The 14,364-nt window shown below is 47.2% G+C and overlaps 1 protein-coding gene and 1 long non-coding RNA gene across 2 annotated transcripts in view; one reads left to right on the top strand and one right to left on the bottom strand.

The window, feature by feature from the left end:
• The window catches only part of LOC104877062, a 9,797-nt gene extending 6,531 nt beyond the window's left edge, over positions 1-3,266 (top strand). The window contains exon 3 of the long non-coding RNA XR_784500.2: positions 3,194-3,266. This is a non-coding gene — a long non-coding RNA (uncharacterized LOC104877062). The remainder of the gene's footprint in view (positions 1-3,193) is intronic.
• Positions 1-13,898, bottom strand: part of Galnt16 (polypeptide N-acetylgalactosaminyltransferase 16) — a 56,986-nt gene extending 43,088 nt beyond the window's left edge. The window contains exon 1 of the mRNA XM_010645359.3: positions 13,770-13,898. Within this exon, the coding sequence (XP_010643661.1) occupies positions 13,770-13,874 (105 nt within the window). The 5' untranslated portion in view covers positions 13,875-13,898. The remainder of the gene's footprint in view (positions 1-13,769) is intronic.
• Between the last annotated feature and the right edge of the window lie 466 nt (positions 13,899-14,364).

Raw genomic sequence — 14,364 nt, 5'->3', positions numbered from 1 at the left:
TGAAAAAAAAGAATAAGATAAGACTACAAGAACAAGAAGCAATTTATATATGTTCAGGGACCATTTTCATCTCCAGAATTAAGGATTATTTTAATGTTACATCATTGCCTTTTCTCTTTTACTTTCCTTTTTAGCTTTATTTTAGGATTCCCTATTTTTAATGTTCATACAGAGATTTTTAACTGAAATTTTTTGTTTGTAAATGGGGAGGGGAGGAGGGGGTGAAGGGAGGGCAGGGACAAGGGGAAAAAATGAGAACCCAGACCTGTCATGTAAAGGTACAGGATCCCAATGATGAATGTAACTGTATTGTATACCTAGATTGTACCAATAAACTCAATAAAAAGAAAAATAATAATAATATAAAGGGGCTAGGAGTGTAGCTGCTCAGCAGAGTATGTGCTTAACACGCTGGAAACCTGGGGTTCAATCCCCGCCATTGCCACTGTAAATTAACCAGTAAATTACGTGGAAATGCAATATTGAACATGGAAATGTTCACCATGCACTATGAATGTAACTGTATTGTATACCTAGATTGTACCAATAAACTCAATAAAAAGAAAAATAATAATAATATAAAGGGGCTAGGAGTGTAGCTGCTCAGCAGAGTATGTGCTTAACACGCTGGAAACCTGGGGTTCAATCCCCGCCATTGCCACTGTAAATTAACCAGTAAATTACGTGGAAATGCAATATTGAACATGGAAAGATGTTCACCATGCACAGTTCAGTGGGGAGAAGAAACAAGTTACAAATTAATATGTGCATTGTGATTACATTTTTGTTTCTCTGGGTGTTCGCGTTTATCTTAATGAATAATTATTACCGTGTCATGAAAAACAGCATTCACAATATCATCCCTGAAAGCCCCATAGCAGCATACAGAACTCAACACAATGAGGGGAGGAGAGGGCAGAACACAGATTGCATATACCCAGTGATTACAGTTATGTAAAAATTGTGGACCTTGGAAAGAAAGGCCCAACAAAAAAGAAAAAGTGTGATTTGTCAGGATGGAAAGATTATGGGTGATTTTCTGTCCTTTTCACTTGTTGTTACTATGTTTAGGTAATTTTTGGTTTTTAAGGGAAGAAAAAAATTCCTTTCAGAGTTGCTCCTCTGGAGCCTCTGCTGTCCTTGGAACGGCTGTCTTTATGGTAAGGCTGCTTACTAAAAAGAGCGCCTCCTGTGGGCGGGGGTCACAGCTCACTGGTACCTTACATGGGGAAGGGGTGGCCCTTTCAGCATGGCTGGCCCTGGCTGGGTAAAGTCTCTATCGTCACTACCCTATTTCTTAGCATCCCTGAGCCCTGACCCCAGGCGCCAAATGTGGTTCGGTCAACCAGTCCTCCCTTTGGGTTCTCTAGCACCTTCAGGGCCCTCTTTGTTGGCTATCTTGGACCCCAAGGGTCAAACCTGCCAGCTGAGAAGCGTCACGTCTCAGAGCTGCCCCCCTTTGGGACAGAGCAAAAGCTAAAGCAAACCAGCAACGATAGACGAATGCATGTTCAACTGCTCCCAAACCAGGCACTCACACACACAGTTCCAGGGCTGTATCACTCTGTGCCACACACCTGAGCAAATTCGTTCAAGGCCTTTAAAACGTTCACCACCTCTGGTTCAGCAATCTGGATTCTGATGTGTTATGAATAATAAGGATATGAAGATGCACTACAAAGACAGATCATGCAGCATTTTTCATAATAGGAAAACACTGGAAATAATCTAAATGCCTAACGATGGGAGATTGGTTAGATAAATTACGGCACATCATACAAAGCTGCCAGAAAAAAATGCAAGACACCCAGTTAAATTATTAGAATTTAAGACAACCATAAATAATTCTTGTAGTGTATGTTCCAAATATTACATAGGATATATTCTAAGACAGTATTTATCGTTTGCCTAAATTCAAGCTGGGCCATGGTTATACTAAAAATGTGTTTGTTGTTTATCTGAAATTCTAATTTACCTGAATGTCTTGCACCCACACATCCATATGATAGAATACTACATAGCCACTGTAACTCTTGCTTTTAGATGTGATTTGCAAGTCATGTTTCTCCTCTCCCTGTGATTTGAAGTAGAATTTCTCTTATTTTTCATATTTTAGACTTCTGTTTAAGACTTGGTTTGAAAGTAAAAATTCCTTTGGTTAAAGTCTGAAACCACTGCTTTAGAAAGTTAATTAACAACAGGAGTGAATGCTCACAAAATACTACAATAGGGGCAGTGACATACTTCTGTAATCCCAGCTACTCAAGAGGCTGAGTCCGGATTGAAAATTCAAGGCCAGCCTGGGCAACTTAGTGAGACACTGTCTCAAAATAAAATAAACAGGGATGGTAGAGCAACCCTGGGTTCAAACTCCAGTGCTGAAAAAAAAAATTAAGCAAAAGAAAAATACATTGAAGCGAGTATAATTAAGATGTCAGCAAATCTTTTTCTTTCTTTCTTTCTTTTTTTTTGGTTTTTTTCAGTCAGGGTCTCACTATGTAGTTGAGACTGACCTAGAACTCACTATGTAGCCCAGGCTGGTCTCAAAATCACAGTGATCCTCCTGCCTCACCCTCCTGAGTGCTGGAATTACAGGAGTGCATCACCACGCCCGGCTCAACAAATCCTTTTAAGAGGTAGATACTATCTCTGAGTTTGGGGATATAGAATATTTTTAGATTTCCTGAATATTTTTTTCTCCTGTTTTCTACAATGAACTAATATATTTACATTTAGGAAAATATTATGAAACAGATCTCTCCTCTTGGGTGACATTAAGACTTTAACTTTACATCTCTGTATCTGTGACTCTTAAACTTGGGGGTTATGATGTCTCCCACTGGGGACCCAACTCTGGGTCCTACTCAGATGGTGTCCTCACGGCTCACTTGTGCACCAGCCCTCCCCTCCCTGGGTTCTGGATTCTTCTGTAACGCAGTCCTTTCAGTCTGCCTGCTCCTAAGGCCCCTGACCCTGTCTCAGAGCCAGCGGGAGGTGAGGGCGATCCCTGAGCTGCTCCGAGGGCCCGTTGGCTTCAGGAAGAAAAGCACACACGTCCCTACAGTACTGCAGGTGGCTTTGGAGGGGTTCACAAACCCCTGAGGACCATTAGAACCCAGGTTCAGAACCCGGGGAAGTGGCCCTCCCCAGAAACCCGACATGGCTAAGAGCCCTGTGCATGTACGCTCGGCAGGGAAGAAGTTGGGGCAGCAGAGAAATGGGACGCAGTCGGCACCACTGTGGAACATTTAGTTTGCGGGGACTCTGAAGAAAGGAAGCACCAAGGGAAAGTCAGAGCTGGCACCACTCGCTTCCTCCGATCTGCGCCTCTGGATGGTAGAACGTGGGGAAGACGCTGGAGCTTTGCTTCCATTCCACGCTGACCACTGGCTATCTTTGAAGATCTCTGGAGCAGCGGTACTGAGAGCAAAGCTAATCTGTGCCCCAAGCCCCTCAGTGCCTTGCCACCTGACAAGGTGAAGGAGGCTGTGGGAGCTGGGAGAAAGGGCTGCATGGAGGGGTGGGCACCCTGGCAACAACTATCTGGATGGGAAATGTGCACATCCCCACTGACACTGTAAACACGCCATAGATGCTGTGGTGCGTGCCTGTAGTCCTGTTATTGTGGGAAGCTGAGGCAGGAGGATCGCAAGGTTGAGACCAGCCTGAGCAACATAGTGACTTAGCAAGACCTTGTATCAAAATAAAACATAATAAAGGGCTGCAGATTTAGCTCAGTGCAAAGGCCTTAGGTTCAATTCCCAACACTGCTCTTCCTTTCCTCAAAAATACCAGAGGCTACTCAAGGCATGTCCCTCAAATCAACCACTCCTGCAGGCTTCAAACGTCACCCTGACTCTGACTAGGCAAAAGCAGTTTTCTGAGAGATTGGAGAGCGCTGCCTTGGGACTGCAGTTCTCACAGGCAGCAACAGCACACCTGGAGCCCAGGGCTCACTGGCAGCCGGGCGGGAGCAGCTGCACGTTGCCCTACTCTGGTCAGCAGTTCCCTTTCTGGGTCTGCATGCACAGCATGTGCGCGTGCATGGGGGGTAGTGTGCCTGTATGTGGACACAGGCCTGTGTGTATCGGGGCATAGGTGTCGGGGGGTGCTTGTGTGTACAGCACACACACTGTGGGTACTAAAGCTCTTCAGACACAGAGGGGTTCATCCCTCTGGCTAAAGATTTGCTTATTTTAGAATAGATTTTCCCCCCTAAATGTCCGAACCACGTGAGAGAAAGCAGCCAGCACTGGATGAAATATCCCTCCCTATGTTGCACACACATGCCGAAAGCAGCCACCGGGCCTAAGGAAGAGAGGCCGGGATCTCTGGCATCTCATCCTTCATCCTGCCTCTGGGGCCGCTTGATTACTGTGACATCTCAGAACATCTGTGTCAGATGTGGGTGTCTTAAGAGGGGACAAGGACGGAATCTAAGGAAGCCCCTCTCCTCTGGGCACCACTGCTCACCTGCCCTGAGCCCGACCTAGGGACCCTCCGTAGCTAGCTGAGGGAACTGTGTGCTGTGGGCAGGAGTGCTCAGGGTAGGAAGGAGGCGTCCGTTCCACGGCCGGTCCTCAGCCCCTGTCAGATGAGTCAGTTCTGTTCTCACCAAGGGAGGCCCATGCCCTGGAGAGGACTGTCCAACGGCTGTGGAAAGACGTTATGCAGCACCCTTTCTTCTTGGGTTTGGACATTGTCTTTCTACTGAACTGCAGGAGGTGTGAACTTCCCCATCTTTAGATGAGCCCAGATTCCTGGAGCTTTGTGGGGCCTCATGCCCTACCATGCTCGGGAGGCTGAGTTTCCTCTCCCAGGTGGTCTGGGGAACCCTGCAGGTGTGGTGCTAGTGGGCAGGGAGTGGGTGGCAGAGCTGGGAGACTGGCAAGGAGTCCTGGGGACCTGACCCTGGAGTTTCCTCTGCACACTTCATTGCAGCTCTGTGAACCAGGGGCAAAGCTACATCTGAATCTCAGGGTCCACAGTTGCTGTAAAAATCCACCCAGCCTCAACCTCTGCACCTGCAAAGTGAGGGCAATGGCAGAGCCTCCTCCTCAAGGGGTTAGGGAGAGTCCGTGAGGTGACGCATTTGAATCAAAGTGCCTGGCTATCTCCACCCATCTTGGGGACTGGGGCCGTCCAGCCCCTTTGAGCTTGCTGGCACCTCTGCTGAATTCAGTTTCCCCCCTGCACGATCCTGAGTCTGCTCCTGGACAGGGGCACACCCAAGGCACAGCCCAGGGAGCTTGCTGCCCACAAACCTGTCTGAGTCAGCTGCTCCCAGGAGAATCAAAGTTAGAATGAGTGAGAGGACCAAGCCTCAAGCCCTGGATGCGCCAGCTCCGGGGCAGGACAGAGGAAGCCCCAGCATGGCCAAGGGGATGGCCAGTGAGCACAGTCTCCTGAGGCCAAGAGTGACAGAGAAGAGGGAGGGACTGACAGTGGCAAAAGCAGCTGACAGAAAAGAAGGATCAGGACTGGGAGTTACCTAGACGGCCCGGCCCTATATGGAAACCTTGACAAGAACAGTTTGGGGAACAGCAGGGCTGAAAACTGGACCAGAGTGGATTTCAAAGAGCAGGAAGGGAGAGCAACAGCACAGAGGCACAGACAGTGCTCCCAGGGGCTCTGTTATTTTATGGCAGCACAGGCACAGAAATAGCACGCTGTCTCGCCAGGGCACTGTGGGGGCTGAGATCCACCCCTAGGTGGGACATCTGCCTTGCCCGCTGCCTTGTTTCAATTTCATCTTTTGTGCCTTGCCTACATTTTCCAGTGTGTGTGTGTGTGTGTGTGTGTGTGTGTGTGTGTGTGTAAGCAGAGGGGCAGGCTCAGCCTTGGGTGGTGGCCACACTAGTCTCAGGCTCTCTGAGAACTCGGGATGGAGCCCTCCCACTACCGAGCTGCCTTTGCAAGACAAAGGCCAGGTTCACAGGTATTACCCACCATGCACTCTGACCCTTCTTAAGGACCCCACGCCACAGCTCCTCACCACAGATGGTGCCCAAAAGAGCTTCTGCCGGAGCTATGCACTGGGCCCCTGGATTTGGTTTATGAAATTGTCTTCTGCCCCAAGGACCACTTACTTACAACAGCCATTGCCATGGCAACCGAGCAGCCAGCCCCGCTGTTCTAGCTAACAGCCATGAACCTCCTGCTGGCTGTCTGGCCTAGGGAAAGGCAGGGAAAGATAGACTTGAACAAGCTGGACCACAGTCGGGGATGTGGGAAGTGAAGGAGAAGAAGGAAAGGTGTTGGTAGTGCTCCCAGATCAGTGCTCCCAGAATTTCTCTCAGTTCTCCGCTCTCCATTAATGGGGTATGGAGACAGGACAGTCCCAGAGGACCCCAGGTCGTCTGTGGCAGTGCCACAGGCCACTTCTTCAGGGATGCCTCCCCTCCCCAGGCCAATGCAGGTGGAGGGCACTGGCCAGCACCTGCCCAGACATGGCCACTCTACTGGGGCTGCGACTGCCGCACCCCCTAACTCTCCTGAATGTCTCCAGTCAGAATGAACTACAGCCCCGTGAGCAGGGATTCTGAAGTCACACAGAGAAGTGTTCACTTGGTAACGTACGAAAGACCCTAAAGCAGGAAGCTCTCAGTAAGCAAGGGCCTCAATCTTATTTCTGGTATTATTGCCAGTAATGACCTGGCATGAGCACAGCTACAGCATGGCATGTAACTGAGAGGCTTAAAAGAACTCAGATTCATAAAGCAGGGTAGTACATACCCCATGGTATTTTTGTTTTTATAAAAAAGTTGCCAGTGGATATTTCCACAGTGCTACATTTTTCACTGTCATATCTGTTTTTCTGTCTTTTTAAAACTGAACATGTAATGCCTCTGTAATTAGAAAAAAACTCTTTTAAAGATTAGAGATGAGTAGTAAAAATGAGCTATGGACTAAATATCACTGAACGGTACACTTTAAATAGATGTGTTGCATGTTATGTGAATTATATCTCAATGAAGCTGTTTTTTTAAGCCTTAAAATATGAATAAAGATATGCAAGAATAATCTGTTCAAACAATCTTAACACAGCGGATGTGCTTGCAGTCCCAGCTACTCGGGAGGCTGAGTCAAGAGGATTGCTTGAGCTGAGAAGTTTGAAACCAATGGGGCAACATAATAAGATCTCATGTCAGACAAACAAATGAATAGGGAAGCTTAACATAAAAGCACATAAACTCTCTGGGAGTGGGGCACACGCCTGTGATCCCAGCACAGCGGAGGTTGAGGCAGGAGGATTGGGAGTCTGAGGTCAGACTGGGCTATAGAGTGAGATCCTATCTCAAAAACAAAAAAGGACAAGCTAAAGAAAAAAGTAAAATAAAGAAAGAAAATGTGGCAAGAACTGAGAAGCAGGGCTATTATGTAAAAGTTGAAAAGTCAGTTGATTATTTCTCTTGGTGAGACAATAGGATATCAAGTGCTTGTAAATAGTGCGGGGAAGATAGATCGGTATAAGTGCCAAAGAGGGAAAATTGATGAAGACTTCAAATGCTACAGATGCTTACATTTTCTGGCTCAGCAATTCTTTCTTTGAAAATTATCCTATAAAATATTCTAGTGTGAGAAGTGATATATATACAAGATTAAGAATTGTACATCGCTTGTGCAAGTAAAAGACTGGAAATAGTCCAAATGTCCATCTCCAGATGACTAGATCAATAAGTTAAGGTGGACTAGGGATTTAGCTCAGTGGTTCCACCAACTGCCTTGCAAGCATAACGTCCCAAGTTCAATCCCCGGTACCAAAATAAATAAATAAGTTAAGGCATAGCCACGTGATGAATTAATATGGAGCTGGAAAAACTACAAAAGAATTAAGAAATACCTTCTGATATTGAAAGACGTCTACACTACATTATGAAGAGAAAAACATCAGTATGAAATAGTACATCTGCCTCCTTTTCTATAAAACTGGGAAAAGACAGAGCATACTGGGGATTGAATCTGGGGTCTTAGCGCTGAGCTCCATCCCCACATTTTTTTTATTTTTAATTTTGAGACCATGTCTCACTAAGTCACTGCCCAGGCTGGGCTCAAACTTGCAATTCTCCTGCCTTAGCCTCCCAGAGTACTGGTATGACAAGTATGTACCATCACTTCTGGCTTTTTTTTTTTTTTTACACAGGGGAAAGAAATTCTGAAAGGATACATGAAAATAACAGTAACTGAATGAAAATTGAGCAACTGGGGGATAGGACTTTCTAGAAAGAGACCATTCACCTTTCTATATTTTTTGGTCTTAGAACTTTATATTACCTATTTGAAATTAATAAAAGTTCATATGCTTAAAGAGTGAAGTTAAAAAGCAAAATGATACGATGTTTAAAATTTGCTATAAAGCATGCCTAAAAAAGTAGAAGTCTTGATGAAGTAACAATGGTAAGTGTTCATGTTCAAGGTTGAAAGTAGTTGGTGGGTTGTGGGTTTCATTATATGGTTGAAATTTTTCACAATAAATTATTAACAGTTAAAAAGGTATTCATAAAGGTCAGCGATGGAAACCATCCAAATGTCTATCGACCAGTGAACGAAAAACACCAGAGTCTATCCATACAAGGGCAAACTGTCAAAGCGAACAAACCACTAATATAAATGACAACATGAATGAACTTCAAAATCACAAGAATAAAAGAAGCCAATCACAAAAGACTTCACCCTGTGTCAGGAATTCACATGAAAGCCCTGAAGGAAAGTGATCTACAGAGACAAGGGCAGAGGAGAGGTGGCCCAGGGTTGGGGCTGGGAATGGGATGTGATCACAAGCACGCAGGCGTGGGGGACCCTCTGGAGATAATGGAAATTTTCTCGTCCTGATTATGGTGATGGTTGCACAACTGTAAATTTAGTAAAAGTTGTACTTAAAAGCAGTGGGTTTGGGACTGGGGATTTAGCTCAGCGGCGTTGCACCTGCCTCATAAGCACAAGGTCCTAAGTTCGAGCCCCAATTTTAAAAAAAATCATTGAGTTTTATGGTATGCAAGTTACACCTCAAGTGTTTACAGAATTAAAAAAATGAAGGAATCGGAGCTACTATGAGGCGAGAGTGATGAAGAGTATAGGTCCTGGCTTTCGACTCACTGGCTTAAAGTGCCAGCTCTCCCTATGTATCCGGGCAACTTTGTTTCGTCTTGCTTTGGCATTTGAACTTTTTCAAAGTCATACTAGTAATTTAAAAAAATTTTGGGGGGGTACTGGGAATCGAACCTGGGTCTTTGTGCTTGAAAGGCAGGCAGCCGAACCACTAAGCTAAATCCCTGGCCCTGAATTTATTTTTTAATTAATTAAGTTTATTGGTACATTTTAGATATACATAATGAAGGCATTCACCATAGGGAATTGTACCTGCTCGTGACATAGCGTGATTCTTCTTTTTTACCCATTCCCCTCCCCTCTCTTCAACGCTTATTTACAAATCTTTGTTTCCAGTTTATCCTTCTTTTCTCTTCGTTTTTTGTTGTTTTTGTTTTTTACTTTCTAATGTCCTTGTATGTAAAGTGTCCTGACAATAACGAAGGCTATCATGATGCCAGGCACTGATCCAAGAACTTTACCTATGTTAGCCCACTTGTGCCTTCTTTAAACTTTCCTATGGTCATAATCATTTTGCAAATAAGGAACTAGATGAAGAGACTTGCCCATGATCATATCGGCCAGCAGGGTAAGAGGAAGTCAGATTTTAAGGGCCAAATGCTTAACCACCATATTGAACCATTTTAAAGTAACATCACCCAGTGCAGGTTGGCATGAGAACTAAATAAAAACAACTAATACAAAGGGCCTGATACAGAATCAGTGCTGCATAAATGCTTGCCAGAGAGAAAACCACTATTTAATTGACACAAATGGCTTAGATTTGTCCAATTGTATTTTGCAATGCTCAGGAAGAAAACAGCCAAGCCAGGGCAGTCATAAAGAATCCCTTTTCCGTCTGGTTTAGACATTAAAAAATGAGACAAGTAGAGAGAAGTCAATGCAATCCCCACATGCCTGGGCTTCTCTGCAAGACAGTAAGGCTGTGTGCTGAGGAATTTAGAGCCAAGTTTGGGGGAAGACAGAACAAGCTTTAATCCTGGCTCCTCTAACAATTTGGCCCCTGGACCAGTGGCAAGATCCTTAAGCCTCAGCTTCCTCGACTGTAAAATGGGTTGAAAAGTACAGCTGCCTGAAGGTGTGAGAATTAGCTGCTGGAAGATGCCCAGGGTGCTCAGCACAGGTTCCCGGCACATACTTACAGCTTAACAGATGAACGCAGTTGTCTTCTACCTAATTTTCTCATTGCCTACAGCCATGTCTTACTGCAGCTCAGTAAGGAAGGGCAGTACTTTTAGAGGAAGATGAACTGAATGTGCTTTGCTGTTGGTACTAGGATCTGACCCTCCAGTAGGCCCACCTGCCAGCACCCTGTAAGGGGCCAAGGGGACTCTTGCCACTGTCCCCAGGAGGCATCCGCTCGCCTCTCCTCAGGGTGCCCTGCAAACCCCAAGGGCAATGGGAAACCTACCTCCCTAGACTAAGGAGCTTTAAGGCAGTGAGTTTGGGACAGGAAAGGTTGTGAAGGGTGGGATGGAGAAAGAGAACAGAGAAAGAGTCAGTTTGAGGCAGGAGGCTGGAGCAGGCTAGGCATAGAGAAGGACCTTCTACAGCCATCAGCCAAGGGAATGGAGGGAGCCTCTGGCGTCTTGAGGACATGGGGGCTGAGCCCCAAGCAGCCTGGTGCATCCCCTCTGCTCCAGCTCCGAGGTGGTGCCCTGGTCTCTTCTCCCAAGAGGAGCACAGTCCAGTGGGGCAGCATAATGAAGCAGCCGACCCCCCTTTATCCTCTGATTCAGAACAGAGGTGATAACAGTGAAGGAGGAGGTGGTCTGGCCTGCCAGCTAAGGGTACCAATTCAGTAATGAAACAACTTCACTCAGCCCCTTATAAAGCTGTGTGGCCTCAGGCAAGTTACTTAACTTCTCTGTGCCCTAGTGGACCTATCCCACAGGGATTCTGGGAGAAGAAAAACATCTGGCACGAAAAATGCTCACCACACTTGGGCACAGAATAACTGCTGCATAATTAGCAACTACTATTAAGCTTGCACTGAAGCAGACAAACCCACTCTTAGTTCCACTTTCCTGCCTTGGTTCTTGTCTTGAGAGGGACCCACAAGGCCTTTCAGGTCTGTGCCTAGGAGGGGTATATGAACCCCTCTCAAATCAGCAGTGCTTTGGGATCACATCGATTACAGAACTTGGTGTACCCACGACAGTGACGATATCATTTCCTGCAATGATGCACCACCTCATCTGAGCGCTCACTGGGTCAGTGTGTGAATATTAACACTATACCCATTTTACAGATGAAGAATCCGAGGGCATGAAGGGAGGATTCAAGGCTAGTAGAGGACTGAAACCCAGGCTTCCGGACTTCCGTTCCACAGACTTGGACTTCCGGGAAGCTGAGGGCTGCCCTGCCAACCCTCACTCTCCTCCTGAGCCTTTGTTCATGGTGGTCAGCAGTTGCAGGAGGAAGGCCTGGCAGGCCAGGCTCAAAGGCAGGGCTGGGTGCTCATCAGTGGCAGCAGCGCCCCCTACAGTCCTGACCCGGAGTCTGGGGCTCACTGGACAGGGTCCTCATCAAGCCAGCGGTCTGCACAGCTTGTCCTCCTGGGTCGCCCCCTGTGTAGAGAGGAGGAGTCAGCCAAGCCCCCAGGAGGGTTTGGGAACCACCTCAAATGTTCCTATGTAAAATCTTAAAGTATTAAGTCTTAGCAAAAAAGAAAGACCAATTCTTCCAGAAAGTACCCTCCTTACCCCTTATCCCTAAGGTAAAGGCCACTGAAGTTGAGGATTGAAGTATGAAGAGGCTCACGGAGCTGGGTGGGCCTGGAAGCCTCCTCCACCGGAAGGTCTCCCCCTCTTTCCTGTCCCGTGGGCTGCAGTGTCCCCAAGAACCACATGTGCAAAGGTAGCTGTGTGGGTCCTGAAACCTGGGGGGGCTTCCCAGGTGGGCAGCTTCCTCCAACACGGTTCAACTACGGTCCGTCATAGGACCCAGACGGAAGGTTCTGCCATTCACTTCTTTCAGGGAGGGCTGACAGAGCATTTCTGTTCTCCACCCTCATTTTCAAGGGCTCCTCAGTTGCTGGGACCATTACTACTCAGGTATAGATCTTGTTCCAAGCCCAGAGGTGAGGCACACAGCGATTTTCCTGAGCCATCTGAGCGCAGGAAACGACTTTCAAGGACCACATTCTTAATGTGGACCTTTCAACTGCTCTCCCCCTAGCATCCAGAGTCAGTGACAGCCTTACTGCTTCTATAACCTTTCCATTTGCTTCTGTCAGTTTCAAATCATCAACAGTGAAACTTTGTCTCTGCTCCTCCTGGTAGGCACCCAGACAGACGATTCTGGAATCTTCCCAGCAGAGCTGCTCCCAGCCGCAACTAGCCTGGGTTCAATTCCCAATGGCCTGGGAGAGCTTGCTTCTCCCCCACCTTCCTGTGGGCTGAAAACCCATCCAAGACGTTGGTTTCCCGAGCCAAAGGCTCCTTCTCCTGGGAGTGGCCGATTCGGTGAAAGAACAGCCGCCTCCCAGGATCCCTATTGAGGTCAGAGACATGGCTGTCGCTCCTAGCACACCTCAGTTCCTTTTTTTTTTTCCCCCCAGGTGATAAAATATCAGTAATTTTTAACTTAATAAATGTATGTATACAATAAAAAAATAAGTGAAACCATGTGAAATTAAAATTCAGTTTGACTACTCAATTCCCAGAAACTGATTTTTCTTTTCTTCTTTAATATCATAGCAATCTTTTTAAAATTTAGTTTCTGAGCACACGTGCATGGTACCTAACACACATTCCTTGTGAAAAGTTGGTCCAGGTACATAACACATCTTAATTCCTCTTTTCCATCCTTTATTCCTTCCCTCCCTCCACGCCTTGATTCCCCTTCCCTTTGAGAAAGATCTATCTCCCTACTTTCCACCATCTATCTTTTATTTTGCTCTTTATTTTTAGCCCTCACTTTTATTGTTGTTGTTGTTTTTTGAGACAGGGTCTCACTATGTAGTTGAGACTGACCTAGAATCACTATGTAGCCCAGGCTGGTCTCGAACTCACAGTGATCCTCCTGCCTCAGCCTCCCGAGTGCTGGGTTTACAGGCGAGTGCCACCACGCCCAGCAGTTATCCCTCACTTCTAACAGCTCACATATTAGACTGCTGATATGGACCAGCAAAGCACATATTTATATTAAATTAAGTAACAAAAATAACTGGGCAAAATTTCCACACTGGTGTGGGGGGCAACCTTTGTCTTGGGCAACCTAAATTCCACTTCCCTTCCTGAGAGAACCGGGTTTCCTTGAAGGGCGTTGTCTCTTACCTCAGAGGGTACCTCCCCAGGAGGATAAAGCGTGTGGAGTCTGAACCCACCTCAAGGTGAAGCCTTCAGAGGTACCAGCCACAGAGACCCAGGCAGCCTGGCTCTCAGCAAGACACCCTCCTCCGTGACTCACTGCACCCAGAGACTGCAAGAGGGCCCTGCTGGACCTTTCACAAGTCCAAGCCTCAGGGGTTCCATCGAAGTGATGACTTGCACCCTGGCTAGGACATCCTGAGCCTCTTCAGGCGTCTAGCACCCCAGTATCTCTCAACACCCAGAAAGGAAACCAAAGCCCCCCTGGCCGGCACTGAAGACAATGTCCACCAGCCTTAGACCTGACGGGGCCCTGGCCACAGGGGTGGTCTCTCATTCTCTACCTACCGACTTTCCAGACGCTGCTGATTCTGTAGAGACTGACAAGTTCTGGGCTGACTGAGACCTTCCGGAGCCTGAGGATGCGCCCTGTGAAGGTCCCCTGAATCTCATTATCACTGAGTGCCTGCAGATGGTAAACTAGTGAGGTCTGGGGCCGTGGCTCGCCAGGCCCCATGATCTCATTCAGTGCCACGAGACCCGGAGAGGTGCCGGGGCTGGGGGCGCACTGTGCTGGGGTTATTGCCACGGGTGTCAACTTGTGTGGGCCTGGCATGTCGCTGGGGTTGGTTGGGCGGCACCCCCACTAACACCCACTCACCACCAACTACCTTAGAGGTTTCCTTGCAACTGGCTATCAATCTGTTCCAACTGCTTCTGGTTTGCCTTAACGCAGAACAAATGTCCTGTGGCTTTTTAAAGAGGCAGCGTGGTGTAGCAGGAAGTGTTGCGGCTCAGAGGCTGGGAGGCCTGGATTTCAGCCCTAATCTCTTGAATGAGATGAGCTGTGACCTCAAACAAGCATTGCTCTCTCCTGACCTGCATGTCCTCTAGGAGGCCTTCCAGGTCACACCTCGGCATCCACGGGGCCTTCCCTGCTGGA

The sequence above is a fragment of the Fukomys damarensis genome, unplaced genomic scaffold (assembly GCF_012274545.1).
Source record: "Fukomys damarensis isolate Sample0158 unplaced genomic scaffold, DMR_v1.0_HiC HiC_scaffold_21, whole genome shotgun sequence".
NCBI classification, from domain to species: Eukaryota; Metazoa; Chordata; class Mammalia; order Rodentia; family Bathyergidae; genus Fukomys; species Fukomys damarensis.
The sequence above is the reverse complement of the archived record's forward strand: the minus strand, read 5'-3'. Positions and strand labels throughout refer to the sequence as shown.